The sequence below is a fragment of the Mycteria americana genome, chromosome 5, assembly GCF_035582795.1.
Source record: "Mycteria americana isolate JAX WOST 10 ecotype Jacksonville Zoo and Gardens chromosome 5, USCA_MyAme_1.0, whole genome shotgun sequence".
NCBI classification, from domain to species: Eukaryota; Metazoa; Chordata; class Aves; order Ciconiiformes; family Ciconiidae; genus Mycteria; species Mycteria americana.
In genome coordinates, this window is record NC_134369.1 from 64,360,455 (window position 1) to 64,384,385 (window position 23,931).

The 23,931-nt window shown below is 44.8% G+C and overlaps 1 protein-coding gene across 4 annotated transcripts in view; it reads left to right on the plus strand.

Annotated features, from left to right (window-relative positions):
* CEP170B (centrosomal protein 170B) overlaps positions 1-23,931 on the plus strand; it is a 61,099-nt gene that overhangs the window by 14,148 nt on the left and 23,020 nt on the right. For 2 of the 4 annotated variants that reach the window (XM_075503721.1, XM_075503722.1), the window contains exons 4-10: positions 2,825-2,911; positions 5,496-5,546; positions 6,886-7,024; positions 15,170-15,271; positions 17,655-18,131; positions 20,359-20,421; positions 21,275-22,038. In XM_075503721.1, coding sequence (XP_075359836.1) covers positions 2,825-2,911; positions 5,496-5,546; positions 6,886-7,024; positions 15,170-15,271; positions 17,655-18,131; positions 20,359-20,421; positions 21,275-22,038 — 1,683 coding nt within the window. The remainder of the gene's footprint in view (positions 1-2,824; positions 2,912-5,495; positions 5,547-6,885; positions 7,025-15,169; positions 15,272-17,654; positions 18,132-20,358; positions 20,422-21,274; positions 22,039-23,931) is intronic. The other 2 variants (XM_075503723.1, XM_075503724.1) reach the window with 1 other exon arrangement.

Below are 23,931 nucleotides of genomic sequence, written 5' to 3' on the forward strand. Positions count from 1 at the left end.
CACAAAATCATAGACCCTCTTGCAAAAGAGGAGGAAATAAATTCAGTCTCATTTTGGGGATGTTAACATTAAACTGGTGAAGATTCTGGAGCAGCTGTTCAGCATGAGTAGGGTGACCTTTTGGCAATTCAGTTGTCAGTGCACGGAGTGATTTATGGGATGATGAGACATTTAATTTCTTTGGGGAGAAACTATTTAAAACCACCTCTTTTTTTAATAATAAAAATTGCTCTTTTGCCTGCCTTGAGCCTGGTTTGTGTGAAGACAGAGGGATAATGTGAGCCCAGAACAGGGAGCTGAGCCTGCCTGAATCTTAACCCTTGCTCTGGTCCCAGTTCATGCAGTGGTGTTAGGCAGCTCGGTGAGGACTTTGCCCACCTGAATTCTGTGATTTTTAAATACACCATTGTAGTTAAAACTGTCCTAATGTCATAGCATGCCTCTTTTTTGGCTGTTTCTTCATACCAACAGAGCTGTTCCTCTGTTGGAGCAGGTCTAAGCTAGATTCACATAATTGTCTTCCCAGTAGGGGTTTTACTGCAGTCATTGTTTTGGGCTTAGAAACAGAAGCCCTCCACCATCACAACCACAAAACCACAAGATGAACCCAGAAACTTGTACAAAAACAGTGGCTAAAGCAGATCTCAACTGTTCTGCCTCTTCTGGCATCTGAAAACAGCAAGAATGAATGTTAATCCTTTGCAGCCTAATAGCTGAAGGCACAGAGCCCTGCTGAAATGGGAATATTTCCAGTAACTAGTCTGGGCTCTAGCTGGATCCCTGGTTCAAAACCTATGGTATTTAACTCACGGTGCAAAATAGCAGCTGAAAATTTTGCTTGCAAGAGAGGGAAGGCTTGTACCACTAATTCTCTTCTATCTTCACACGCTAAAGCATATGAATTTAAAACATTTTAATAATAGACTTGTGCTCAGAGGGGCAGTGGGATAAAAGGAGTTATAGCAGTGCCTGTCTTCTGCAGCTGGTCAAACACACTTCTGTTGGAGAAGACTGTTGTGGCCAAACTGAATTTATTTTGTGTGAAGGAAACATAGGTCCTTATTTGAAAATTTTCATGAAAACTTGTTTTCCCCCCTGAAACTAAAGAAATCACTTTTGAGGACCTTGATTTTGATTCCATTTTCAGAATTTGCTTTCATTTTGTGTTTACTTTATGGCTTGTCAACAATGCATTATATGGCTTTGCTGGAAAATCTGGTTCATATTAATTGTCGAAATGTTTTGTATTGTTTTTATTATAATGTTCAGCTGATTCTGCAGTCTCTGTTAAGGGTCTTTTGGTTTTGAAGGTAGCGTTTCTATCTGCAATAAGCAGTTTCCTTGGGTTATTTTATTTGAAGTAACCACGGACGAATAGGTAACAACATCAAAATGGGGTTTCTTGCAGACTTTTGTTTTGCAGAAAATTCAGCAAATAATTATTCCTGTTCCAGATCTGACTGTTGTGGGATTTTTAAATATTAAAAAATTTCATGCAAATAGGAATGCCGTGCCTTTTAACCAGCTTCACTGCTTTTATTCTGAAATTACAGGCTTGTTCCCCAGCTCTTCTGTAAATTGCCAGGAAGCTGGGAGCTGTTGTCTGCTGAGGTTCTAGTTTCCTGCTCTAGCATTTATTTTTCCCCTGTGGTTAATACTTGGGCTTATCATGCACGTTTGGCTTGGCTGAGGTAAGAAGGCAGAAGAAGACTGTGCCTCAGTGGTGAAAGCATGTAAATTCATTTTCTAGCATAATTTTGATTCATCAGAGCATAGCTGCATTTGTCTTGAGGCTATAAAGACCCAGCAGCGGGTTCCTCGTCTGTGAGGCTGGGTGAATCCCACCTTGTGAGGTAGGGTAACTCCTGGTGTCTGTGACTGCCCTGGGTGCAATGGAGTGCCTAATCCCCATCAGCACGCTGGTACTTCTTCAGCTGAGTTCCTGATTTATTTTTATTTGGCCTGGGTTATTACAAAAGTACATGGATTTATTTGTGAAAGATGTCCACGAGTGCTTGATTTGTTTCTCCGTTGTTCTGCGAGAATTGTTCCTTAGGGGGTCCCCTCGGAAAGCAAGCATCTGAGACATCCGAGATATTTGTTCACAGCTATGAAGTACATTTCTTGCACCTTTGTAAGGATAACTTAAGTTTCTTTGGGCCTCAGTTAACTGCCTTGAGCATAGGAAAAATGAGTATGTGAATCTTTTGCGCGAGGCGCCTGTTGTACTGATATGTGCTGTCATAGACAGTGTGGCCTCAGACATCGTAGTGATGCCACTGCAAATGCTTGTTTTCCTGTGCATTTTCATTTCCCCCTTCCTCTGTGATAGGCTTTGCTTGTTAAATTATCAGGCCTTGGGGCTGGCACCAGTCTTGTTTGACATCCAGTGGAAAGCTGATTCCCAGCTCAGTAATTAGAGTATGAGTTGCACCGTTTGCTGCTCTTGCTGGTTGTGAAGGGTGGAGGAGACCCGAGAGCATCTGAAGTTCCTAACTTCAGGCACCTCATTTACGTGTTCAAGTCGGGGACTAAAATTTCATTTGCAGTTGGTGGAAAGGTAAATCTCCCTAGAGGTCCCTTCAGAGTACCTTGCTTTGAAGCATAATTGGGGTGCTCTAACTTGCCCATGGGAGCTACTTGGCGGTGTTGGTTTTTCTAGGGAACTTAGCTCCTCGCCTGGCTGACTTTGTGCTAATGCACCCCAAATGTGTGCGGTGCCATTGACAGATGGGCATGGGTGCCCTCCAGGAGCCCCGTCCATCTGAGATGCATCACCTTCATACCGTCAGTCAAAAACCATTCCTGTGCTTCTTTCCTGCAGACGTTCGTCAATGACGTGAGGATTCCTGACCAGAAGTACGTCACGCTAAAACTGAATGATGTCATTCGCTTCGGCTATGATATCCTTCTCGTTGAAGAGGGAGTGGGATGCGGTCTTTGATTGGGTTTTGTTCTGTTTGCTGCATGGAGAGTTAACAGTGCTAATTGTGACTAATGAGTAAGGGTGTTTGTTTTGCCTCCTGGAGCCTTTGGATAGCTCATAAGCTTTTGTTTCTCCACCATGGACCTGATTCAGAGCATATTAATCATGATGCCTGCTTACCTTCGTTGGACTTTGAATCAGGCCCTGCACTGGCAGTAGTGACTGTGGAGGTAGTGACTGTGCCTCTTCCATTTCTTTCTAAGGAAAGGTAGCTTTTTTTCTTTTTATTTGGGTGGCAACTGTAGCTGGTACCAGCTGGGGAGCAAACATATTTCATATGCTTTTGTATGAACTAAAGTCTTCCTATTTTCTTGCATCCAACTTGTGTGGGTTTTGTTAATCATTTCACTCAAATCCTGCTAGTGTCTGCTAAAATACCTTTGCCTTCATCCCTTTCCTTTTTATTCTGATGTGACTGTATGACTGGCTGTAAGCATAGATGTTGGAATACCTTTGTGAGCCTGCAGAGCAACAGTAGTAAGTAGAGGCTCCTATTGCTGCCTTTTCATGTCATCTAATCCTTTTTTTTCCACTTTGTTTCAGTTGCTTCTGTCTGCCAAACTTTACCCACTCAGGCTGAATTTAGAAGTGGCAAGTGTCATCTCCAGGTTTCTTTTTTCTTTTGTGGGGAAATTTCAGTTAAAACAGTCCAGACATTTCTGAGAATAGAGGCAGAGACTAAGTTTTACCATTGGGGAGGGGAGGAAGTGTTTGGCTGGAAAACTTGTGTGCATCCTTGACCCCAAGGCCACATTCTTGTGCCTCTTGTTGTGCCCATGGTAATCAGTTTGTGCTTGGCCATGCTGTAGCCCTTGAAAGACTCCAAACCTTGCTGGAGCCCAGAGAGCTGAAGCAGCGAGGAGAGGCTGAGCTCCCCTGTCTTCCAGGGATCTGGGTACCTTGGCTCTAAGCAGTGACAGTGCAGGAGCACTCACTGTTGCAATAGGGATGCTTAAACTGATGTGTGTGCAATCCTGGAAAAGAGGGTTTTCGAGGCCTTTTGTAAGATACTTTCAGTCTTGGGCTCACTCTGTCTCTTGCTATTTTAGAAATACCAAATCCTTGCTTCACAGTGGTATTTCTTTTTTTTCAAAGGGAGGTAGTTCCTGAATCTTTAAAAAAAAGAAAAAGAAAGGAGACAGTAGTTCCTGAATCTTTAAAAAAAAGAAAAAGAAAGGAGACGGATCAGTGTTTGAACAGGGTGCAGTTGTTGGGAGTTCAGGCATACATGGGGGGGAAAAATATGGAGTAGCCCCTTACTGAGTGCTGCCCAGTAAGAGCACTGTCATCTGGGATCATATCATTAAAGGTAGCGCCTCGGTGCACGGATGAAGCCTGTTATAGTCCCATAGGCAACCTCAGTTCTAGCTTTTCTTGACTTTGCAACTTTGCAAATGTGTTTTTGATGTAGCTGGTCATGTGTCTTCTGGTCTCTAGATGTCTGGGGAAACTCGTAGAAGATTTGCTGTGAACTCCAGTCTAGTGAAGGCATAAGCCAGTGCCTAGAGAGTGGGTAGGTTTTAATGGCTGCGATACAGGTTTAAACTTTTTATAGAAAGCAATTCTGAGCACTAAGCAGCTGAGTTGAAGTGTTTAGTCCTGCAGCCCTTACATGGATATTCATGTGAAATGAATGATTGCATTTATGAATTGTAGAATTTATTGCCCTCAACAGGAAAACTTTAAAGAACGTAGGTTTTAGTCATCTTTTTACTTCAGCGTAGTTGCTATGGCAGTTACAATCTCTTCCTCTCCTTTGCTGCTTCAGTGCCACTGTCTTCAGCAGTGCTTTCTTGTGCATACCATGTTCAGCTCAGTGTGGATGGCAGCGTCTCCTGAGGTCTCGGTCAGCTGTGCGCTGTTGCATAAGAGCGTTTGTCTCTTTTCCATTTACAGTTTCACTTACAGACTGTGCGGAGTTTCCCTGCTATGCCAGTTATCACTTGGTTTATTTTTAGTCTAACATTTTCCATCTTTCCTTTTTCCTCCCCTTTGCTCTGTGCTGTGCTGATTGGGTTGATCATCATGACATTGCCAGATGCTTCCTTTTTTTTTTTGTTTTTATGCAGTGTCGCTGAGGATTAATGCCTAGGCTCAACCATGCTGAATGCCTCCCTTCCTAAGAGGTCACGGCAGCTCATGACCTGATTTCCTTTTCATCCAGGAAACTGCAGTGGCTGAAAGGCCTTGTCAGGGCGAGAGAGCACCATAGTCCCAGGCATCCCTGCACGGAGCTGCTAGTGCTCCCCCAAGCTTCTCCTGCCTTGCTCCCCTTGTCTGCTGCCCTTCAGTTGGCGTGGGTCTGGCCAGCAGACATGATTGCACGCTCTCTTGCAAAGCATGCACGACAAAGACCATGGTGGGATACAGCGCAGACAGCTTTTAGTATCCAGCATATTTTAAGCTGCTCTGGTTTTATGACCTTGTTTTCTTTCCGTGGCCAAATGCTAGTTTTCTCTGTCCATCCAATTCCTTTGCCATTTCCTTAACGAGTTCTGTACATTCGAACATGTATGTCCTGGAACAAATTCAACACAAAGTCCCAGAAGAAGCATTAAAGGTAAGGCTGTCTGGATGCAGGTGCATTTTAAAAAAATTTTTTTAAAGTGCTCTAGGAATGGTCAAGAAGACTGAAATATTAAAATAGTCTTGACAGCAGTGAAATGTTCCATGATGTGAGGCTCTCCTTGGACTGGGACTTAATAAAACCTTCGTTTGAGGAGAGATACATTTCCCAGTTATCTCAGCTCTGATCTCTCTTATCGCTGTGCTAACATGTAGATGAAGTTATTTATGATTTCATGACTGCCAACAAAAAAGGTTACTAAAGCTGTAACGTATTAAAGAACGGTCAGCACATTAGCTTGCGGGTGAAGCACAGCAGAACTTGTTCCCTCCCAGAAGTGGAGCGCAGATGTCTTTTTTTTGAGCATGGTGACTTAGGCCAGCTCCATCACACTTCCTCCAGCAGGCTTAAGTTTGCTTAATTTATTCCTGTATATCATCTCATTTTTGCCTTCAAGCTCCCGATTTTTACTTACTGAGTGGTCCTCTTATGAGTGAGGTGTTTTTTAAACAAAGAGTTCAGTAGCAGGTAGGAAATATTCAAGCATCTTCTTATCTAAAGCAGAAAAGCAACCCCCTCTAGGCAAGAAAGCTGTCATGTTCAGCTGAGGGACTGGGCTATCAGGGCCAAGCATCACCTCTTGGCTAGCAGATACTGTCTTTTTAGCCCTGGTTCCATGTTTAGGACTTGGAGAGGATCGGAAATGTAAGAGCTAGAATTGGGCAAATGATTCATTGAACTTACTCGGGAGTAATCTGGATGGGTACACCCTTTTATTAATTTACTTGTAATAAACCCACTTTTAAATAGCTCATTTACTATGTTAATGTGGAGCCTGTTCTAAGGCAGAATCACTTTCCTAGCTGGAGAGAGGGTTTGGAGAGAAATAATTAAAATATATTTTAATTGCCTTTGCTGAAAAACTGAGATAATGCAGATGAGCACCCTGAAAGAATTTATAATGTTGCTTTAAGAACAAAGGGGATTTCAGGATTTGAATCCTGAATGGAAAATGGCCTAAGTTCTGATTCTCCTCAGTTTATTCTTTAAAGGGTTTCCTAGTTAGCTGTTTTGCAGAGCTGAGTCACAGTGACCTTCTCATGGACTAGAATTGTCACTTAATGTCTTCCAAATGGGGTATTTGAAAGCCTCTCTGCTGGCACTTCTGCTGTTCTGCAGCCTCTACTCAGGCATGCTTTCTTTTTGCTGCAGAACATAGCTGTGGTATTTGCCTTTGCGTGATCCGTTTGCGGGGAAGGGTTGTTTATCTTTTCCAATGGGGTAGGGCACAGATCGCATGGGCACCCTGCAACTGTTGCTTGTGTCTCTGCAGCATGAGAAGTACACCAGCCAACTTCAGATGAATTACAAAGGCACGGCAATGAAGAGGGCGGAGCAGCCCATGGAGCACAGTGTCTACACTGAGTCCCCGCAAGCAAAGCTAGAGAAAGGAGAGAGGAAAGCAATTACAGGTACTTGCTCAGGAACCAGTTAATCAAGATTCAGAACAAAATGCAGCTTGAGCCCTGCACTGGGTCATGATTCTGACAGTACAGTGTTGTGGGTTGTGTCTAGGAGCAGTTCCAGAAGGGTCATCTTTCTAAATGTCTGAATTCCAGACTCTCAGTTTTTGGAGATTCAGCCTCCAAAAAAAATCGGCTGGCGTGATGGCTCACACATGCCTTGTCGCTGTGTGTGTGCTGGAGAACCTGTGGGCTGAACAGGTTTGGTAAGTTCTTTGGCACCTGTCTGGTCTATTTTTAATTTCCTAATCGTGAGCTGATGTTTGAACAGAGACAGTGACTCAGAGTAGAAAATGTATGGCTGCTGTGGCGTGGTGCTGGCAGGCAGGCAAGCAGAGAAGCAACAAGCCATTTCTTTCAAAAAGCCCTGTATGGTCTTAAATGGCTGTATTTCATAATGTGCCAATATGTGGGATTGAAACTGACTGCCAAACTGGGAGACATTTGCTTCAGGTTCACTGTTCCTCAGCTGCAAACCTTTTCCATTTTAAAAATTCCTTCTGTTCTCCATTTCTTTACCCACTGCTGCCTTCCTTTAAAGACCCTTTGTCAAACTTGTTTCCACCCTGTTCCCCATCATGGTGGGCTAAGTCCTCCCCAGCAGTCTTGTCTCACCCATCTCACCCAGCTTCCTACCTCCTGTACATACTGCCCTGGCAGGTCTCTCCCCAGTTCTGCTCAGATATCAGTTGGTGTCTTTCTAGAGCTTGATGATGCACGGGAGGAACAAATACGGTTTTAAAGCATCCCAGTGACAGATGACTGCCAGTGGTGGTCTTGTGGCACCAGGATGGCAGAGCGATTGGAAAGCTTTAGGGATAGCAGAGAGACTGCCCACTGGGTCTGTTGGAGGAAGAAGCAGGGAGGTGAATGGAAAGAGGATGGGCAAGTAAAAGAGTGAGACAGCATCTTGGATGAGGTCACCTAGAGATAGATACAGCAGCTTTCTAGAAAAGTGTACAACTTTGGGTAAATCCATTAAGGCTTCATGATAAGTAATTGGAGTGGGTTGGCTGACCTTAATCTCCCATGTATTGTCTTTGTGAAAATCCCTCTAAACTGACATAGTGTACTAAAACAGCATAATTTTTCTCCCTGGTCTCGTTGTTGCCTCCAGCTGTGCATGGAAGCACACGCACAGGCACCCACGTGCCTGACTCCCATTTTCCACACCGCAAAACCTTTCTTTATGTTGCTTTGTGTTGTGTTGCTTCTTTGTGTCTGTGTGTCGCCCTCCCCCATGGATGTGGTGTTTGTGACTTTGCCTCACAAGCGTGCAGTTAAAGGGATGAAGTTGGTGATGATTAATCATGACACCGTGGAGGGTGAGAAGAGGTGAACCTCACTGGGGGAAGAGCTCTCCAGCTGCCTGTCAAGGGGCATGGGGTTCTTGAAAAGCTTTGCCAGTAACTGGGCCAGTTTGCGTTTGCTGCTGCCTGGTTGCATGAACATTCTAATTTTTATTCTTGCCACCTTCCAAAATACACGCTGGTTGGTTTTAACCTGCATAGCGTAAGTGGTTGATATTTGGAACATCTTCAAAGTCAGGACGTTGTTTGAATAAAGAGTTAGAGTGACTCTTCAGCAAGGTGACCCATTTCTCTAGCGTGTGGTTCGCAGATCTGCATTTCTGTCATCGTTAGTGGGCACAGATCATCGCTCCCAAGGCAAAAAGGGCTGTGAGAAGTTATTGGGGGCCAGTGCTGAAGTACGTCACATGCAGTGGGACTGATGGATAGATATGAAAAAAATCTGTGAAGTGCTGCTAACCCCGCTGAAAAGATGGAGGAATTCAGGACTTTTTGTTGGAAGTATTTTGCTAGGTTGGACTGAAGCTTGTGGAGGGTTAAATCAGTGCCTCGCTCTCCAAAAAGCATCTCTGTCACGTGAGCAGAATGATCATTGGGTCCCTTTTTCATCTGCGATGTGACTAATTCACCTTGTCTTCAGCTGCACACATGCACAGTTTCTCCTTGGTTGCTCAGGGGAGTGGCAGCAATTTAAAATGATTAGTGTAAAGAAGAATGTAGTATTCTTACGGGGAGTGGGCTTGCTTAGTGGCAGCAGAAAGAGGCTTTGGGGAAAGAGCTGTTTTGCTAAGCCCGTAGGTATTTAGGAATTTGCATTGACTAATTAAAGCAAGGTCTGGGGTGACAAAAGCCTTTAGAAGGATCGCTTCCCAGGGCCCGGGTGGAAAAGAGGCAGAGGGAATGCAAGCTTTCAGGGAAAAGGTTTAACAAAACAATGTGAACAATTAGAGCTGCTTAGAAATGGGAGGAGGTGAGGGGCTGAGGATAAAGAGATCCAGCGGAGTGAATGGGAAACAGCTCAGCCATTTAGTCTTTATGCTGTTGAACTTGCAGCTTTTGGGTGTATGTTGCCTGTAAGCAGAAAATCATCAGTCTTTGTGAAATGTTTGAGGCAAGGAGCTGGTAAGCCCTGTGGGTTGGGTATGGATATGGATACGAATAAGAAAAGTGCCCACAGTTCAGCTAGTTAATGCTAAAAATAGCCATCAGCTCTCATGTTTAAAGCCTTAAGTGATCAGGAGGCCAGGTACAGCCTTGAACTGCGCAGATTTTAAGACTGTCACAATCCCCATCTGTTGCTACCTGAGTTGAGGTGTACTGGATGAGATAAGCTACTTTGTGGTCTTCTGTTCTCAATGCAGATCTAATCCTCAGGCTGATCTTAATTTATTTTTTTTTAAAGCCCTCACAGGCTGATGGCACTAGATAATGGCAAATCTGATGACTAACCTCTGAATAACTGCTGCAGGCGTGAGTTTCCAGGGGTGGAGGCTGCCCGCAGCGTCCAGCTGAAATGGGCATCACCGACTGCAGGAGCAGGACTTGAGCTTCTCCCGGGATCTGTGAAATAGGCTCGCTCGCCGGGTTAGCGTCAGTGTCATTAGGGAGTCCCCTCAACAGTGGCCGACTTGAAAGTCTTGTTGGTGTCCAGAGCTGAGGCCGGCAGGCAGTGTGGACGGAGGCAGTGGGAGTTGTGCCCAGTTGTGAAGTGGTTTCCATGGTCTTTGGCTGCTTTCCCCATGAGATCATGGTAATAGCTATTTACACGCACGGCTCTACCCTAGCCTTTAATTTAGGGGAGTGGTGGTGGTGTATCTGCTTTTCGTCTGAGCTAGGGTGGTGGTACCTGCAGCATGTTACAGGTTTGACTATGTAATTGATACAAATAAATTTGTGATTATCAGCCTGATTTGAAAGCCTCTGGGAGCTGTGTATGTTCACAGCAGGTACAAAAGACCAGGGCTTAGTTTTGCCACACACACGTGAAATAAATACTGCAGCAAAGAGTCAGAGAATTGCTTTATGGTTATTCCTACTAGGTCTGACTTCTCTATTTTGGAAGGGAGTTAAAAAGCAGAGATGTAAGGAATTCATTTTAAAATGTTATAGCTAGATCATCTTTTTTTTTTTTCCCCCCAAGGCCTCTGCCGTAAGAAGCCTACTCTGCATTTTCTGAAGATGGACATTATTGTTATTAATAATGAATCAAAAATGGTTTGACTTAAAGCAAGCTGGATTTCTCATGCTTTTGTTATGACTTGCTGTAGACAGCTTCAAAGCTGCGTGTGCTTCTGTCAGCAAAGAAATTTGCTGTTGCTGTCTGTTTCTCTCTCCTGACGGTTTGAAGCTTTGTGAGGACCTGGGCGAAGTGCAGCCCTCAGTTCTGTCCCAACCACGGGGAGGTGACGCCTTCGAGGGAAATCAGACCCCTCTGCGGTGGGAGCTGCGTGCTCATCCTCATCATGAAAGCTCTTCTGCCCGCTCACAGATAGAAAGCAGCATTAATACAGGCTTTCTCCTTTCCCTTTCATCACCTGGACTGTAATTTTGGTCCTGCCCTTGTGGTGTTCTGTGTGATTCATTTCTCCGTAAATACATCCTTTGTATTGACGCATCTCATTTTGTCTCGTTGCGGTGCCTGTCTTTCAGGTGATCAATAGTTCTGTTTTCATTTAACAGGACACATTTCTTGTCAGACTTGTTAAACAAATGGACTTCCCTTGTTCTGTGCTAAAACAGCCTTCATTTTTAGTTTTGAGTGACTGCCCCAAAGACTGAAATCCAGGAGCAGAACATGTGTATGTCAGTGGTCTTCCCTGTATTACACCGTCACCAGTAGCTCAGTATTTATCTGGCTGAATGCTTGTGCTGACCTCAATTCAGTTATCTAAAAGGATGTTTTTTGGGCTGTCTGCCTGAATTGATGAGCCAAGAAATATGTCTAAATGAATTTGCACCATCTGGGCAGCCTGGCACGGAGTGGAGAGAGGTGGTAACGAGCTGCCATCAATTGGAGGAAGTCTCATGTCATTAAAATGACCGAGCAGTTAGTTTTCATTGGTGTTCCTTGCTTCACCACTGACTCGGACAAGCCCCGAGTCTCTCAGCTCTTCCAAGAGCTTCCATCTTACACTAAAATATAACAGACAGGTGGTGGCTTCAGGGTGGTATGCCTGTCTTGCGACACAGGCAGATGCGCTGCTCTGGATGCTGCAGGTTCAGGTTGAGGTTGCTACCTAAAATGCATCCCAGCTGGTGAAGAGCAAAGCCCCCTGGCACAACTGCATATGTAGCTGCTCCTTGGCTTGCTTCTGTCACAGCCATCTGGTTTAGCTGCCGTCCTATCGTGCATTCCCCTCCCCCTTTTTATACAATATTGTTGTGTTAGAGCTGGAGTGGGGAGAGGCGTCGGGTCGGTTGTGCTAGCAAATTAGAAGGGACAGAAGCTTCTGACATGAGCAGGGCAGCAAAGTCATGTAGCTCTTCTGAAGTCAGGGAAATTTTACTGTGGCTCAGGATCTGGCCACTTTCAGCAGTAGCCGAGAATGAGGGTGTCTGTGTCACTTGATAATGTTATTCAAAATGCAAATTAATATGAAGTCTCAGTGGAAACATTAATTGCTCTTAAAATATTGAAACTGCCCCCAAATAGCAAGATACTGACTTCTCAGCTTCCCATCTGTGCTTTTTGCAGTCTTTAGAATGAAGTTCCAATTTATTGTGGAGGCTGGGAGAGGGAAGGAATGAAAAAAAAACCGCACAGAAGTGAGCAGATGCGTTACACGCGCTGTAACGGAGTGTTGCAGGTGGGGCCGTGCGAGCTGTGTCCTGCACAGGGGGGCAGGAGGGACCTTCTGCCGCCATGCAGTGAGCGCAATGGAGCGGCTCCCAGCCTGGCGGCCCCGGGTCGGTGCACTCTGCCCAACCTGATGCGCTCTCTGTAGGTGCTCCTTGACCTGCCCTGGGGTTTTGGCTTTGTGCTAGCTTTTGTGAGAGGGAGAATTTGGGGAATTTCCAAGCATCTATTAGGGCTCTTTAGGGTAGAGGGGGAAATTTGAGAAGGCAGAGGAACTGGCTCATTATTGTTTATAAATCTTTTTTTTTTCCTTCAGCTTTCCTTGTAATCCCAAAGTTCCCCAACAGAGAAGTCTGACCAATGTTGACTTGCTTCTGACCAATGTTGACTTGCTCCCCTAGCTGCCTTCGCCCTGTAGCAGGAGAGTTCCTGGGGTACAAAGGCAGTAGCTCCTGTGTCCAGTACACAGGTGGGACACAGATCTTGGGGGTGGAGCAGCTTCTGGGAAAACGTCTGTCCTGCAGGATGGATGTGAGCTCTCTTAGCTCACTTCTGCCACTTTGGAAACAAAATTTTCTTGAAACAGATAACTAGAATCTTTGAGACTAGGGGGCCTTTGGGATCCTGTGAGGGGCTGGGATGTGCTGGATTGACGAGCTGTAATGAGGTAGCTTCTTGCAAGGTGCAAGCAGTAACAGCACCCGTGCTTGGGAATGGTGCTGCTTGTGCAAGAGTTGAGTGCGAGATGGTCTTTGCATTTCTTCTGTAGGGTAATATGCTCAGGATTTGTTTCACTGGCAACTTAAAATAAACCACTGATGAGCTTTCAGAATCGATCATATTAATCTGGAACAAGTATCCAAAATCTCATGTGTTTCTTCAGGGTTGAGCCTTTCATTGTGCCTCATTGACCTTTAGGCATGAGTTAACAACAGCCAGCTATGTCTGGGGTAATGGATTTGTCCATCGCCCAAAGGGATGGGTTCTCCTTCTCCCAGCCCTGACTGCCTCTTGGCCATCAACCCTAAGATCAATACGGAACTTCAGAGGGTGATAATCCATTGCAGTGTGTGCCCGAAAGAAGTGCCTGACATGGGCAGAGCAGATCCTGCGTGGCTGGGGTGGGGGTCTAGTGGGCAAGTCGTGGCGTGAAGAGAGGGTGGTAGGTTTCTGCTAGGCTGTGTGACAGAAGGTCTCAGCCTAGCAGAGACCAAACCCTACGTTTGGGCGCTTCTGTTCATTGAAAAGCTTGGAAATAAGTTTTCTTCTTTGTTTTTTTTCCTTCCCCTCTCCCTTGAGTGGTTTACCCATCCTCAGTTATGAAATGTATTGCTTGGCAATTCCAATTTATTCGTGGTGAGAAATGCTTCCTCCTTTGAACTTTCAAAGGCTGCCTACATAATGGGAACACAGTTTATCTTCCATGCACTCTAGGCAGAAAGGAGAGTAATACTTTCAGCCTCTTTTGATCCTCAGTGTGAATGGAGGCAGGATGGTTAATTTTGAAACACGAAGAAGATCTCTTGAAAAGGGCCTGTGGGCTGCATCTGTAAAGCAAAATTTTTGCCTGTGGACTGTCAATGTATGAGCTTATATATCTCTGGAACTATTCTAGAAAAAAGCCATCTGAAGTAGTGGCCATTGGGTCTGCGTAGCTTTAGAAACAGCAGCATAAAATCACCCCCTTTTTTTTTTTTTCTTCGAATTATTTAATTTCCCTTCCTCTCCTGACTTCCCTTATGCTAACGACTACTTTCTGTCATGTCTCTATTAAAGTAGGGAATGCAAAATTGCAGGGCTGTTTGAGGGCTGCTTTACACAGAGCAGCATGTGGTTTTAAAACCACAAGCCGAGCGAGCAGCAGCTGGCGGTAGAAGCCTGGCTACGGCTCTGTAGCTGGAGCCAGGGTTTAAGACGTGTCCGGTAAAGCATGTGCTGATGGCTGTTATGGGTAGGGGCAGAAGCAGCTAACAAAGCTAGAGCTTAACCTCAGCCCTTGACCTATCCTTGTGTCTCTATCACCTCTAGATGAAAGAACAAAAGCTACTTTATTTGCTTCTCTTAAACTATTATAAAAACATAATAATAACTGTACCACAGGTAAATTGAGGTGTATTCTTTTTACATGTTGCATAAACAGCAGCAGCCCAAGGCACCGCCAAAACACAATCTTGTTTTGTGGGAGAGAAAACGAGAAGCAGTGGATCAGCTCCTTTGGGTCCCAGTAGTTGCAATGAAGCCCTGATCTTTCAATGAGTGCTCTTTGAGCAGAGACAATGATAAAAGGCTGGGTCTTCTAGGGGAAGCTTCTCCATGAGAAAAACCTCTGTCCTGCAGTGACTCTGGAATCCACTTGGTTTACTTCAAGCTTTTGAGAGCAAGAGTTTAGTACTTCTTTATGTATATGTAAGGAGACGGTTTTACCATTTTCCCTAAATTTGTAACCCTTCAAGAATTTCCTGTTGTGGGATGTGTGTCACTTAGAGTGGGAGTGGTGAATAGTTGGAAAAAATGCGTGGCCTCACAACATCTGAGTACATGGTGGGGCAAAAAAGGGCAGAGCTAAAGTCTTCCCAGTCAGGATCAGGAGAAAAGTCTGATTTTCACCTGAATTGCAGGTGAGTTGCGGACAATTTTGTGGTTGGTGTTTTGCAGTCTGTCCTGCCAAAAATCTTCCGTTTCCTGTGAATAATGAGGCTAGAGAGGGCGAAAAGCCAGTATTTGGGAAGTGCAGCTATGAAAGACTGTGAAGGGAGGTGGAGTCAGCATCTTGCAGCAGAATGTAAAAAGGAAAAAAGGGGGAAAAAAAAGGAAAAGCCTGAATGTACTTATTATTATGTGTAATTTGCTATTGTTATAACTGCAATGTAACAGGTACATGATCTCATCTGACCCTGCTGTTTTGCCCTTTTTGGCATATGGTTGACTTCTGTGAACCTGGTAAACTGATACTTTATGTGTAAAAGTATTTGCTTATCCTCTTCCTAGAGACCAGTACTTACCGCACCCCTCTTTATGGGCAGCCCTCCTGGTGGGGGGAAGATGATGCAAATAACAAGGAGGACAGAAGGCAAGAGGAACATTACTCAGGTAATGGAGGTGATTTGAGGTGGCAGAAGATGGGGGGGGACAAAATTTCTGCACGTTTTTGATCTGTACTGTGTGAAGCTTTTTATTACCGCTTTTTTTGTACTCGTATTTGCACATTCCTACGTGTAGATTGCTGCCAATGAAACCAGCATAAGGGAAAACTGTTTCCCCTAAAATACTTGAATGTTAGAAATGGCAGTTGTGGAATAATTCAGTATGTGTAAGAGAGGCCTCGCTAAGCTTGTTTGAGACCTAGTTAAACAGCAGTGCTGTATCTGTGATTGTATACAGCCCACCTGAATAAACCATCCACTGTGTCTCCCAGAAGCTTCCTATCTAAGAGGCACTTTGAGCTGATGCATTGACTGAGTTTGATTGATGTGGAAGCAATCTGTTTCTCACCTCGTCACCCTTGGAAGCCATTTAGTATTACCACGCTTCTTGTTGTGATTCTCTATGCATGGAAGATGCATCTTTTTTTCACTTGTGCCATAAGCCTGATGTTTCTATCAAGCATATGCTTTACTGCACAAAGAATTTTTTTTATTTCAATGCACGTGCAGTGTATCTCTTCTCTAGCAGAGAGGGGTGGTGATTAGCAGCCCTCCTGAGAGGTTGAAATAAAGTAAGTGACCCTCCAGCCAAGAAGTTTGGGTACTACTGAAAAAATGTGGTTTTATCCCTGGTGATGTTACAGAATTAGGTGTTGATCCAGCAAAAACCATACCTGTGATTAGCTTTGCACACTCAAGCTTTTCCTTTGAACTGTAGAAAGTTGAGTAGGTGTGCATGTAAGTGAATTCAGCAAAGTGAAACAGGGTGTCTTCCTTCCAGATCAGCCCAGGCATACAGAAGCCTTAAAATGCCACCAACCACATAGGTTCTGCCAAACCGTACAACGGTGCATGTGTGTGTGCTCAGCTCTCTCTCTGGGGAGCAATGGAAGAAAGGACAAAGTAAATGTAACAAATGCTGGTCAGACTGCAGCAGTGCAGTAAGCACCGATTTCAGTGATGAGGTGTTGCGTTAAGAGTTACTGTTGCATACAAATAAGAGTCTGAGGAGTGGCTGGGGGGGAACCCTCCCGTTGAGTCACGAGGTTCAGACAGGACCCCCTTGCTTTCTAAACTCCTTCTCAGAGAGGAGTCTAGGTGCGGCTAGGTCCAGTCTTAGTCTCAGACCTGGTCAACGGTTTATTTTCTAAGGACTCTGTGTGTAGCCACTTACTGGTTCAGGGCTTTCGCTAAAGCGACAGCATTAACTTTTACACCCCCCCAGTCTGGTCGTGTTGAAGGAACTATCACGGCCAGAGCAGTGAAGAGTGCAGTTTATTAGAGCAACAGACACACAGATTCTTTGGATTACCGGTGATAAATTAACTGTCTGCAAAGCACATACAAATGTCAAGAATATGAGTATGAATAACACGGCCGGACACAAACATGTATATAACACGGCCGGACACAACACGTATATCAAGAATATGAGTAACATGGCCGGACACAAACGCGTTAAAAGATAATAAAGCGACTCTATAGAGATTTTTAAGTTTCCCGGAGAGGCACTTGGTATAACCAAGTGTTCAACTCTTACCCAAAGGCGTCCCGATGGGGGGGAAGAGAGGCTCAGCCCGTCAACTGATCCCAAACATCAGAGTGATACACGATGGTGTCTTCCCTAACATTCTCTTTCTCTTAAACCATTTTATACTATCTTTCACCTTTCGGGTGGAGCTTGAGTGACTCTAGTCATACATACCTTTGTTTAGGATTGGTGTAAAGTTTTCTCGCTTCGCTTTTAAAGGTATAAGCTAGGAAAATTCAGTGCGCAAGCTCAGTGAGGGGTGGTCGCACCTTGGAGGCGGGTAGCTTTTGGGATGGAGGTGTGTTTTGGTATTATAATGATGTTATAATGAGCAAAGTTCACCAAAAGGACAGCATTTTGTCAAAAACGTGGCAGGCTGCTGGCCCAGGGTAGTAAATATGCAGCTTATCAGTTCCATGACACCTTTAAGTTCCCCTATTATTGCAGAACCTGGCCGCGGCATCTCCACACCGCTCCACCCTCTGGGCAGCGCCTCTTAGAGTCAGCACACCAAGTTCCCCTGGCGTTACCAACATCTAAGGTTGCAGGCCTAGGGAACTCCCATGCAATGGATTCCTTACATGTCAGCCGCATTCCACCTGGGAAGCTTCTTCAATGCTGTGCCTTACCTAAAAGTGTGAATATAAGTTCTAATTTTTAAGTCACCTCAGCCATTATCCCACATGAGGCCAGAGTACAAAGCTGTCTAAAACAGAACTTGTACTTTTTCTTTAATCCATTTCAGCTAATGTTTGTGAATTTAAGGTTTTCTTGCCTTTTTTTTTTTTCCCTTTTATAGAAAGATCAAAAGAGATAAGCCAACATGAAGAGGAACTGAATGGTAATATTTCTGCTTATAGAGATGCCCAAGAACAGTCTGTGTTTGCCTTCCGGAGAGAGCCAAGTTACTTTGAGATTCCAACTAAAGAATTTCAGCAGCCATCAAAATCTCCAGAAACACAGGTCCATGAGATCCCAACGAAGGATGTTGATGCTGTAGTAGCCCCTGTTGTACAGAGTCATGCCTCTTTCACCATTGAATTTGATGATGGTACCCCTGGTAAAATAAAGATAAAAGACCACGTAACTAAATTTTCGCTCAGACAGAGAAGACCATATAGTAAGGAACCAGCTCATACAGAAGTGATGTCAGCAGAGAGCAAAGTGGCTGACTGGCTTGTCCAGAATGACCCAAGCTTGATGAGACGGCAGTCTCCAGGAGATGATGTGTACAGTACAAAGAGTGACCTGCCAGTTCATGTGAGGACGCTTAAAGGTGAGTGAATGTCTTGTCATGTGGACATAGTTCTCTGTTGGCCGTGCAAATGTAGCATAATAAAGGGGGAAAACCCTTCTCCTGTCAAGGAGAACTGGACTTAATTATCTCTGCTCCAGATTTGCAAGATGAAGAACATTTCTTTAATGACTGTTAATGGTTTTGAATCCGGCTAGCAGGCTCTTCACCTGGCCCTGAAGTCATGTGTGATGATAGCCTGAGGACACTCTAATCTGATTCCTCTACATCTATAATGCCAGCTCAGCAGTAACAGTGATTCAAAAACAGATTTTGATTTTTTTAAATGTCTAAAATGATTTCTATGTGGTCAGGCAGGCTGGTAAACACAGGTATTTCAGTGGATTTTCTTCTTTTGGCTTCTCCTAGCTGAAGGAATGACTTTTCTTTTTAGCTGTAGTCCAGAAGAGGCTAAGTGTGATCATCCTGATGACTGTAATGACCAGAGCCACTTGGTTGGATGACCAAAGGTCCTGACACTGAGACTGGTGATAGAGTTGAGAGATATGCATGATCACCAATGGAGGAAATTGTTGTGCTTGTAGAAGAAGGTTTCTTCTCTTAAACGAAAGCTTCTCTGAAATCTTGCTCTGTTCAGAAACTTCAGGTTTTGTGAACCTGTGTCCTGTTAAGTGTGTCACTGTGAGGAATTCTTTGGGGATTTTCACAGGTCTGAAGTGTAGTTTGGAGTCCAGTTCTTAGTGCAGCTGGTGGGACTCACATGATTCTCATGCAGCTTTGAATATGTTTTGCAAGATTTGGGCTTGCTTGGATGTCTCTCTTGGGCCATGCACTGAACAGCTAGGAGGAGACCACCGATTCCTGCATTCTCACTGCCTTGCAGGCCTCTGAAAAAGCTATCGTTTTGAACTGCAGCTTTAACTGATGAAGTCATATTGAAGGTTACCAGACCTACTTGTGCTTGAGGTCCTTCTTAAATGAGAGCAATACCTTTTTTCCCTTAAAAGAGTATTTGCTTGGTCCTTGTTGGAAAAAATCTTATAATATGAAGAGTTTTACCTATTACACGTCCAACTTGCTGTTTTGTGTACAGTTTTTTGAGAAGCCTCTATGGTCAATAAGGTCTCACATATCCAGCCCTGGGGTTTGGCATGGCATGGAAATTGAACTGTTTTGTTGTCATTGCTTGTTTCTAGTTCTTCTCAGTAAGGGACAGTGTTGAGGTGCCCTGCCTGATTATTTAGGGTCTTATTTTCAGTCTACTGTGACTGTGTGATAGAGGGTTTTGGGGTTTGGGTTGGGGTTTTTTTGTTATTGTGATATCGGATTTTGTTGACTTGCTGGAGAACATTGTCAGGGATACAAGCGTGCTTCAGTAGTTTTGCTCTTTCCTCTTGGAGAAAACTAGAGAGTTAGGCAGCTGCTGCTCATCCTGGGATTTTCCTGAGCGATGCACAGGAATACTAGACTGACTGCACTTGCCTCTTTGCAGTCCATATGGCATGAAAAGAAGCTGAGGTAATTTAATGCATAATTTGCATATCAAGAAATCAAGTCTTTGGACATTTGATTAAAACATACAGTGTTGGTGGCCTGAGGAGTTTATCCACCTCTGCTTTGGCAGCGGACAGGGTGTCATTCATCTGCGATAGCTGTGTAACGTGTTCTTCTGGCAGGGCTACCACTGGCTGCCTACCAGGATTGGGTCTTCAGGATCAGAGACACCCACCATTGGGGTTCATTAGTAATATTTGTTCACTTTCAGGAACAATGTGGTGAATGTAAAGCCTGGTATCAAGACTAGAGAGTTCAGGTCTTAGCAGCTTGAGGGGATGTGCATGGTGTTCTGCCGGGGCATCCATGGGCACGGTGGTGTTTTTCCTTGTGTCCTCACCGTTTTGCATTCAGCAGAGTTCTTAGCCAAGACCCTTTAATTTAAGAACTTTCCCTTCCAAGGACGAAGCTTATCAGCCTTCAGGGCACAATGCAAAGTTTGCTGGCTTCCTTCATGAGGGTGTTAGGAAGCTCTTCAGAGGACTGACTCCTGGGTTGAATGGATCTTGTATTAAATTCTAATCTTTCACAGTTAACTCAAGGTAATAAATGGTCTTCACCCATGTGTCTGGAGAACTTGCAAAGTAGGTTTGAGCAGTTTTCCTTTCAAACACGTGGTATTTTAGCCAGTATATCTTGCTGCACATTACAGTCTAGAGCGCAGAGACCTCTTTCCCCGTTCTCCCGATGACAGGTTCCTGGTCGTTGACTGAATCGTGTTGTGTGCCTTCACACCCGTTTCCTTCTCCAAAAAAAGGTTTGTTTTTTGTTTTACTTTTAACTTTTTGTTTAACTTACTTTCTGAGAGTCCTGAACTAAGGTGCTGAGGGGCAGGCATCACTGATACATAGAGAAGGTTGCAAAGATGGTTGTTGCTAACGTAGGTGAAAATAATTATAAACTTAGTTTAAGCTTAGTGAACTCTAAGTCATGATTTAACCTTTGCTTGGCTGGTAATAGGATGGTGTAACTCATGGGGGTGTGATGATGTGATTCTTAAATCTTCAGGAAAAGTAAAGAGTCCTGCAAATTCACCTTTCTGTTAGCCTCTGGTTTCTCTCTCCCTTGTAGAGGGTGGTAATGTGGGTGCTCAGAGGTGCTTGTAACGCACTGATCTGGTCTTTCACCGTGGGGACTTGGTTTCATGGGATGCAGTGTGCAGGGTTTATTTACTGATCCTGCAGAGATATTTCTGCTCTGTAACAGAGAGAACCTGATGAGGTGATCTTGGACTACAGTAATTGGGCAGAACGGGAAAATAATGCCATCATTTTTATTTAAATTAAAGAAAAGAAAGAAACAAAACATTAGGTATCTAAAACAATCAGTGTTACAAAATCAGAAACACTTGGGGTTGAAATGATTTCTTGAATTGTTTTTTAATAACTTCATAGCCAACCAGTTGTGAAAAGTAGGGTTAGGAGACAGCTGCTTTCTCTTTTATTTCGTCTGATGGGATGCAATCCCTGTACCACAGCAGATGTCTTTGGAGTTGTTTAATGCTATAGGATTTTTTTCTTTTAACTGAAATGATAAATTTCAACTGGGAGGTAATGACAGGGCCACAGCAATGAGAATATGAAAGTCAAATCTACATACCTTGTTTCCAGGCAGTAGGCACGAGGACGGGACGCAGAGCGACTCCGAAGACCCCGTGGCACCCAAGGCAGAGAAGGAGACGACAACAGGCAGTGAACGTGCGACAGAGCAAACCCGGCTGCAGCGCCAGATGAGGCGTGATCCCCACGAGATGCTGCACAACAAGCAGGCCTTCGTCATCGAGTTCTTTGAGGACACGCCGCGGAAGAAGCGGTCGCAGTCCTTCACGCACAGTGCTCACTCCTCCCAGAGCGACACTGATCCGGGGCTGAAGACCAAGGTCGAAAAGCGCAAGAATGCTGTGCCAGCAGAGAAGCTGGGAAATGCGGTGCCGCCGTCCCATCTCGGGGCCCAGGCGGGCAAACCCAGTAACAGCTCCTCTGGCACCCAAAGAACTAGCTCCTTCAAGAGAGAGAAGACGGAGGATCGGATCAACTCTTCATCCTCCTCTGCTTCCAGAGCATCAGCCAAAACTTACGGGAGCATTGGGAGGAAGTCTAAAATGGCTCAGGATTTTATGGCTGAGTACTTGCGGGAGACTGCTCAGTCCGGGAAGCCGAGTGCTGAGAAACCAGCACCTCTGCCCATGCCGGTAGCTCCACGCGTGGTTATATCGTCAGAACCAGAGTCTGCCTCTGCTCCACCTCCAGAGGTAAAGTCTGCCCAGGGCAGGAGGAATGATGAGGAAGACAGCGTAAGTGAGACGGGCACGTACACCATTGAGACGGAGTCGCAGGATAAAGAGGTGGAGGAAGCGCGAAAAATGATAGATCAGGTAAATGCTGCTTTTCTGTGCTTGGCCAGTGAGCTGAGGGCTGAAGGCTTGGGCTTCTGCACCTTGTGCTGGAGGGCCTAACTTCATTAGCTGTTGCTATGAAGGACTGCTCTCTTTTGAATTGGGTGCAGCAGGGGTTTATGGTTAGGGGTGGGAAATCATCCTGGGTGACCTGTGTTAAGGATAGGCTCTGACAAACTGTGAGGCTGGTCTTTAAAAAACCCCAACAAAGCAACAAAATTACAAACAAAGAAAAAAACTACAGAGTGCAAGAAAGCAAGGGAAGCCCACAGCAAAGAGCTGCCTTGCTTCCAAAATGGGATTTGGATGCAAAAGTGTAAGAGTGGGCTTGCCACCTGTTTAGAGGAAAGGCAACAACAGAATAAATCCGAGTTTATTTACTGATCCCCAGGATTGCGGGGTTTATTTACTGATTCTGCCGAGAGCCATAGCTGGGAGCAGCTCTGCTCTCTAGGACTGCTCCCAAGCCTCTGCCTTGGCGTTGCATCACCTCCTGTCCACTGTTAGGAAGATGGAAGCTGCAGCCCATCACTGATGCAGCATCCCATGGTAGGCCAAAGGAAGTGCAGGCCAAGGGCTGGTGCTCTTGATCCTTCACAAGCCTTAGTGGTAGGTGGTTCTGTATTTGGCTGTGCCTGGTTAGAAAGGGAGTGCTTGCTGGCAGGGCAAGTGGCAGCTAGTTGAGATAGCAAAGGGTGTGGTCTAGAGCAGAGGCAATCCTAGATGGATCTATTCTCGTTTGGATTTTGCAAAGTGAGTGATAGCCTAAAAACAAAACCCCAGAGATGAGGGAGAGGCTTAAAAAAACCCCACCCAACTAAGCAACCGCAGGGCAAACCAAAGTTTGGCTGATTTTCAGGTTTAACTTTCATCTGTGGTGTATTATGAAAACAAAAATGGCAAGTTGCTATGAAGATTTAGTGAAGTGTAGGCAGGAGAATGGTGAGGTTTAAAGGAAGTCTTAATTGAACCTGGCTTTAGAGCTTTGTATACAGTGTTCTGTGAGCCTGGATCTAGCTTCCCTCGTTTGTTTATTTATTACACTTGTTCCTTTACATCTTGTTTGAAATGTGATCGGAAGCTTTCAGGGCAGGGTGTATAAGCCACAGCAAGGCCCTAGCCCTGACATTAGATGGTTAATTGTTCTGGTGGGGAAATATGAGGAAAAATGCCATAAAATTATGATTATTTCTGGGGAGTAGTCTTGGCAGCCGTGTGACTTGGGCAGGCAAGCTGGCCAAGTTCTGCTCCTGACTCTGCTATAGACTTGGTGCAGTGCAGACCTGCCCCTTGGGAAACAACTAATAACTGGACCTCAGTGTGTCTGTTCAGGAAGAAAGATGATACGAATTCTGGACCTGCTGAGGTTTTGAGGTGACTCTGCTTTTTATTCCCCCACCATAGCACACGCACTTTTTTTTTAATATTAAGTGAGAGTGGAGAACTTCATGGCTGTCTCTGCCCAGCCTAGGTACCATCCGTGGTGGCATCTTCCTCTGAACTACTTCTAGTCAGGGAAGAGAAACAAGACCTTTGGAGGTGTGGATCTTTGTCACCCCCTTAGGAAAGCCTGTTTATCTCAAGAGGGAATCTGGCCAGCTAGCTCAAACACTCACCCGTCTCTGAAGTGCATCCTTTCCCAGGTCCTCATGTGGCAGTGCAAGGCTGCTTTGCTCAGCCTACTTGCTGCTACAGTCTGTGAAAGACCCTGGGGATGGAGCCTTCCCAGCTTTTTCTAATTCTCTGTGAATTACCTGATAAATAGCTTTCCTGACACTCATCCTAAATTTCTCAGGGCTGAAAAGCGACTCCTTTTCAGTGAAAGTTACTACTGTTAAAGGCAACACACTGAAATAATGAGGGTGAGAGAAA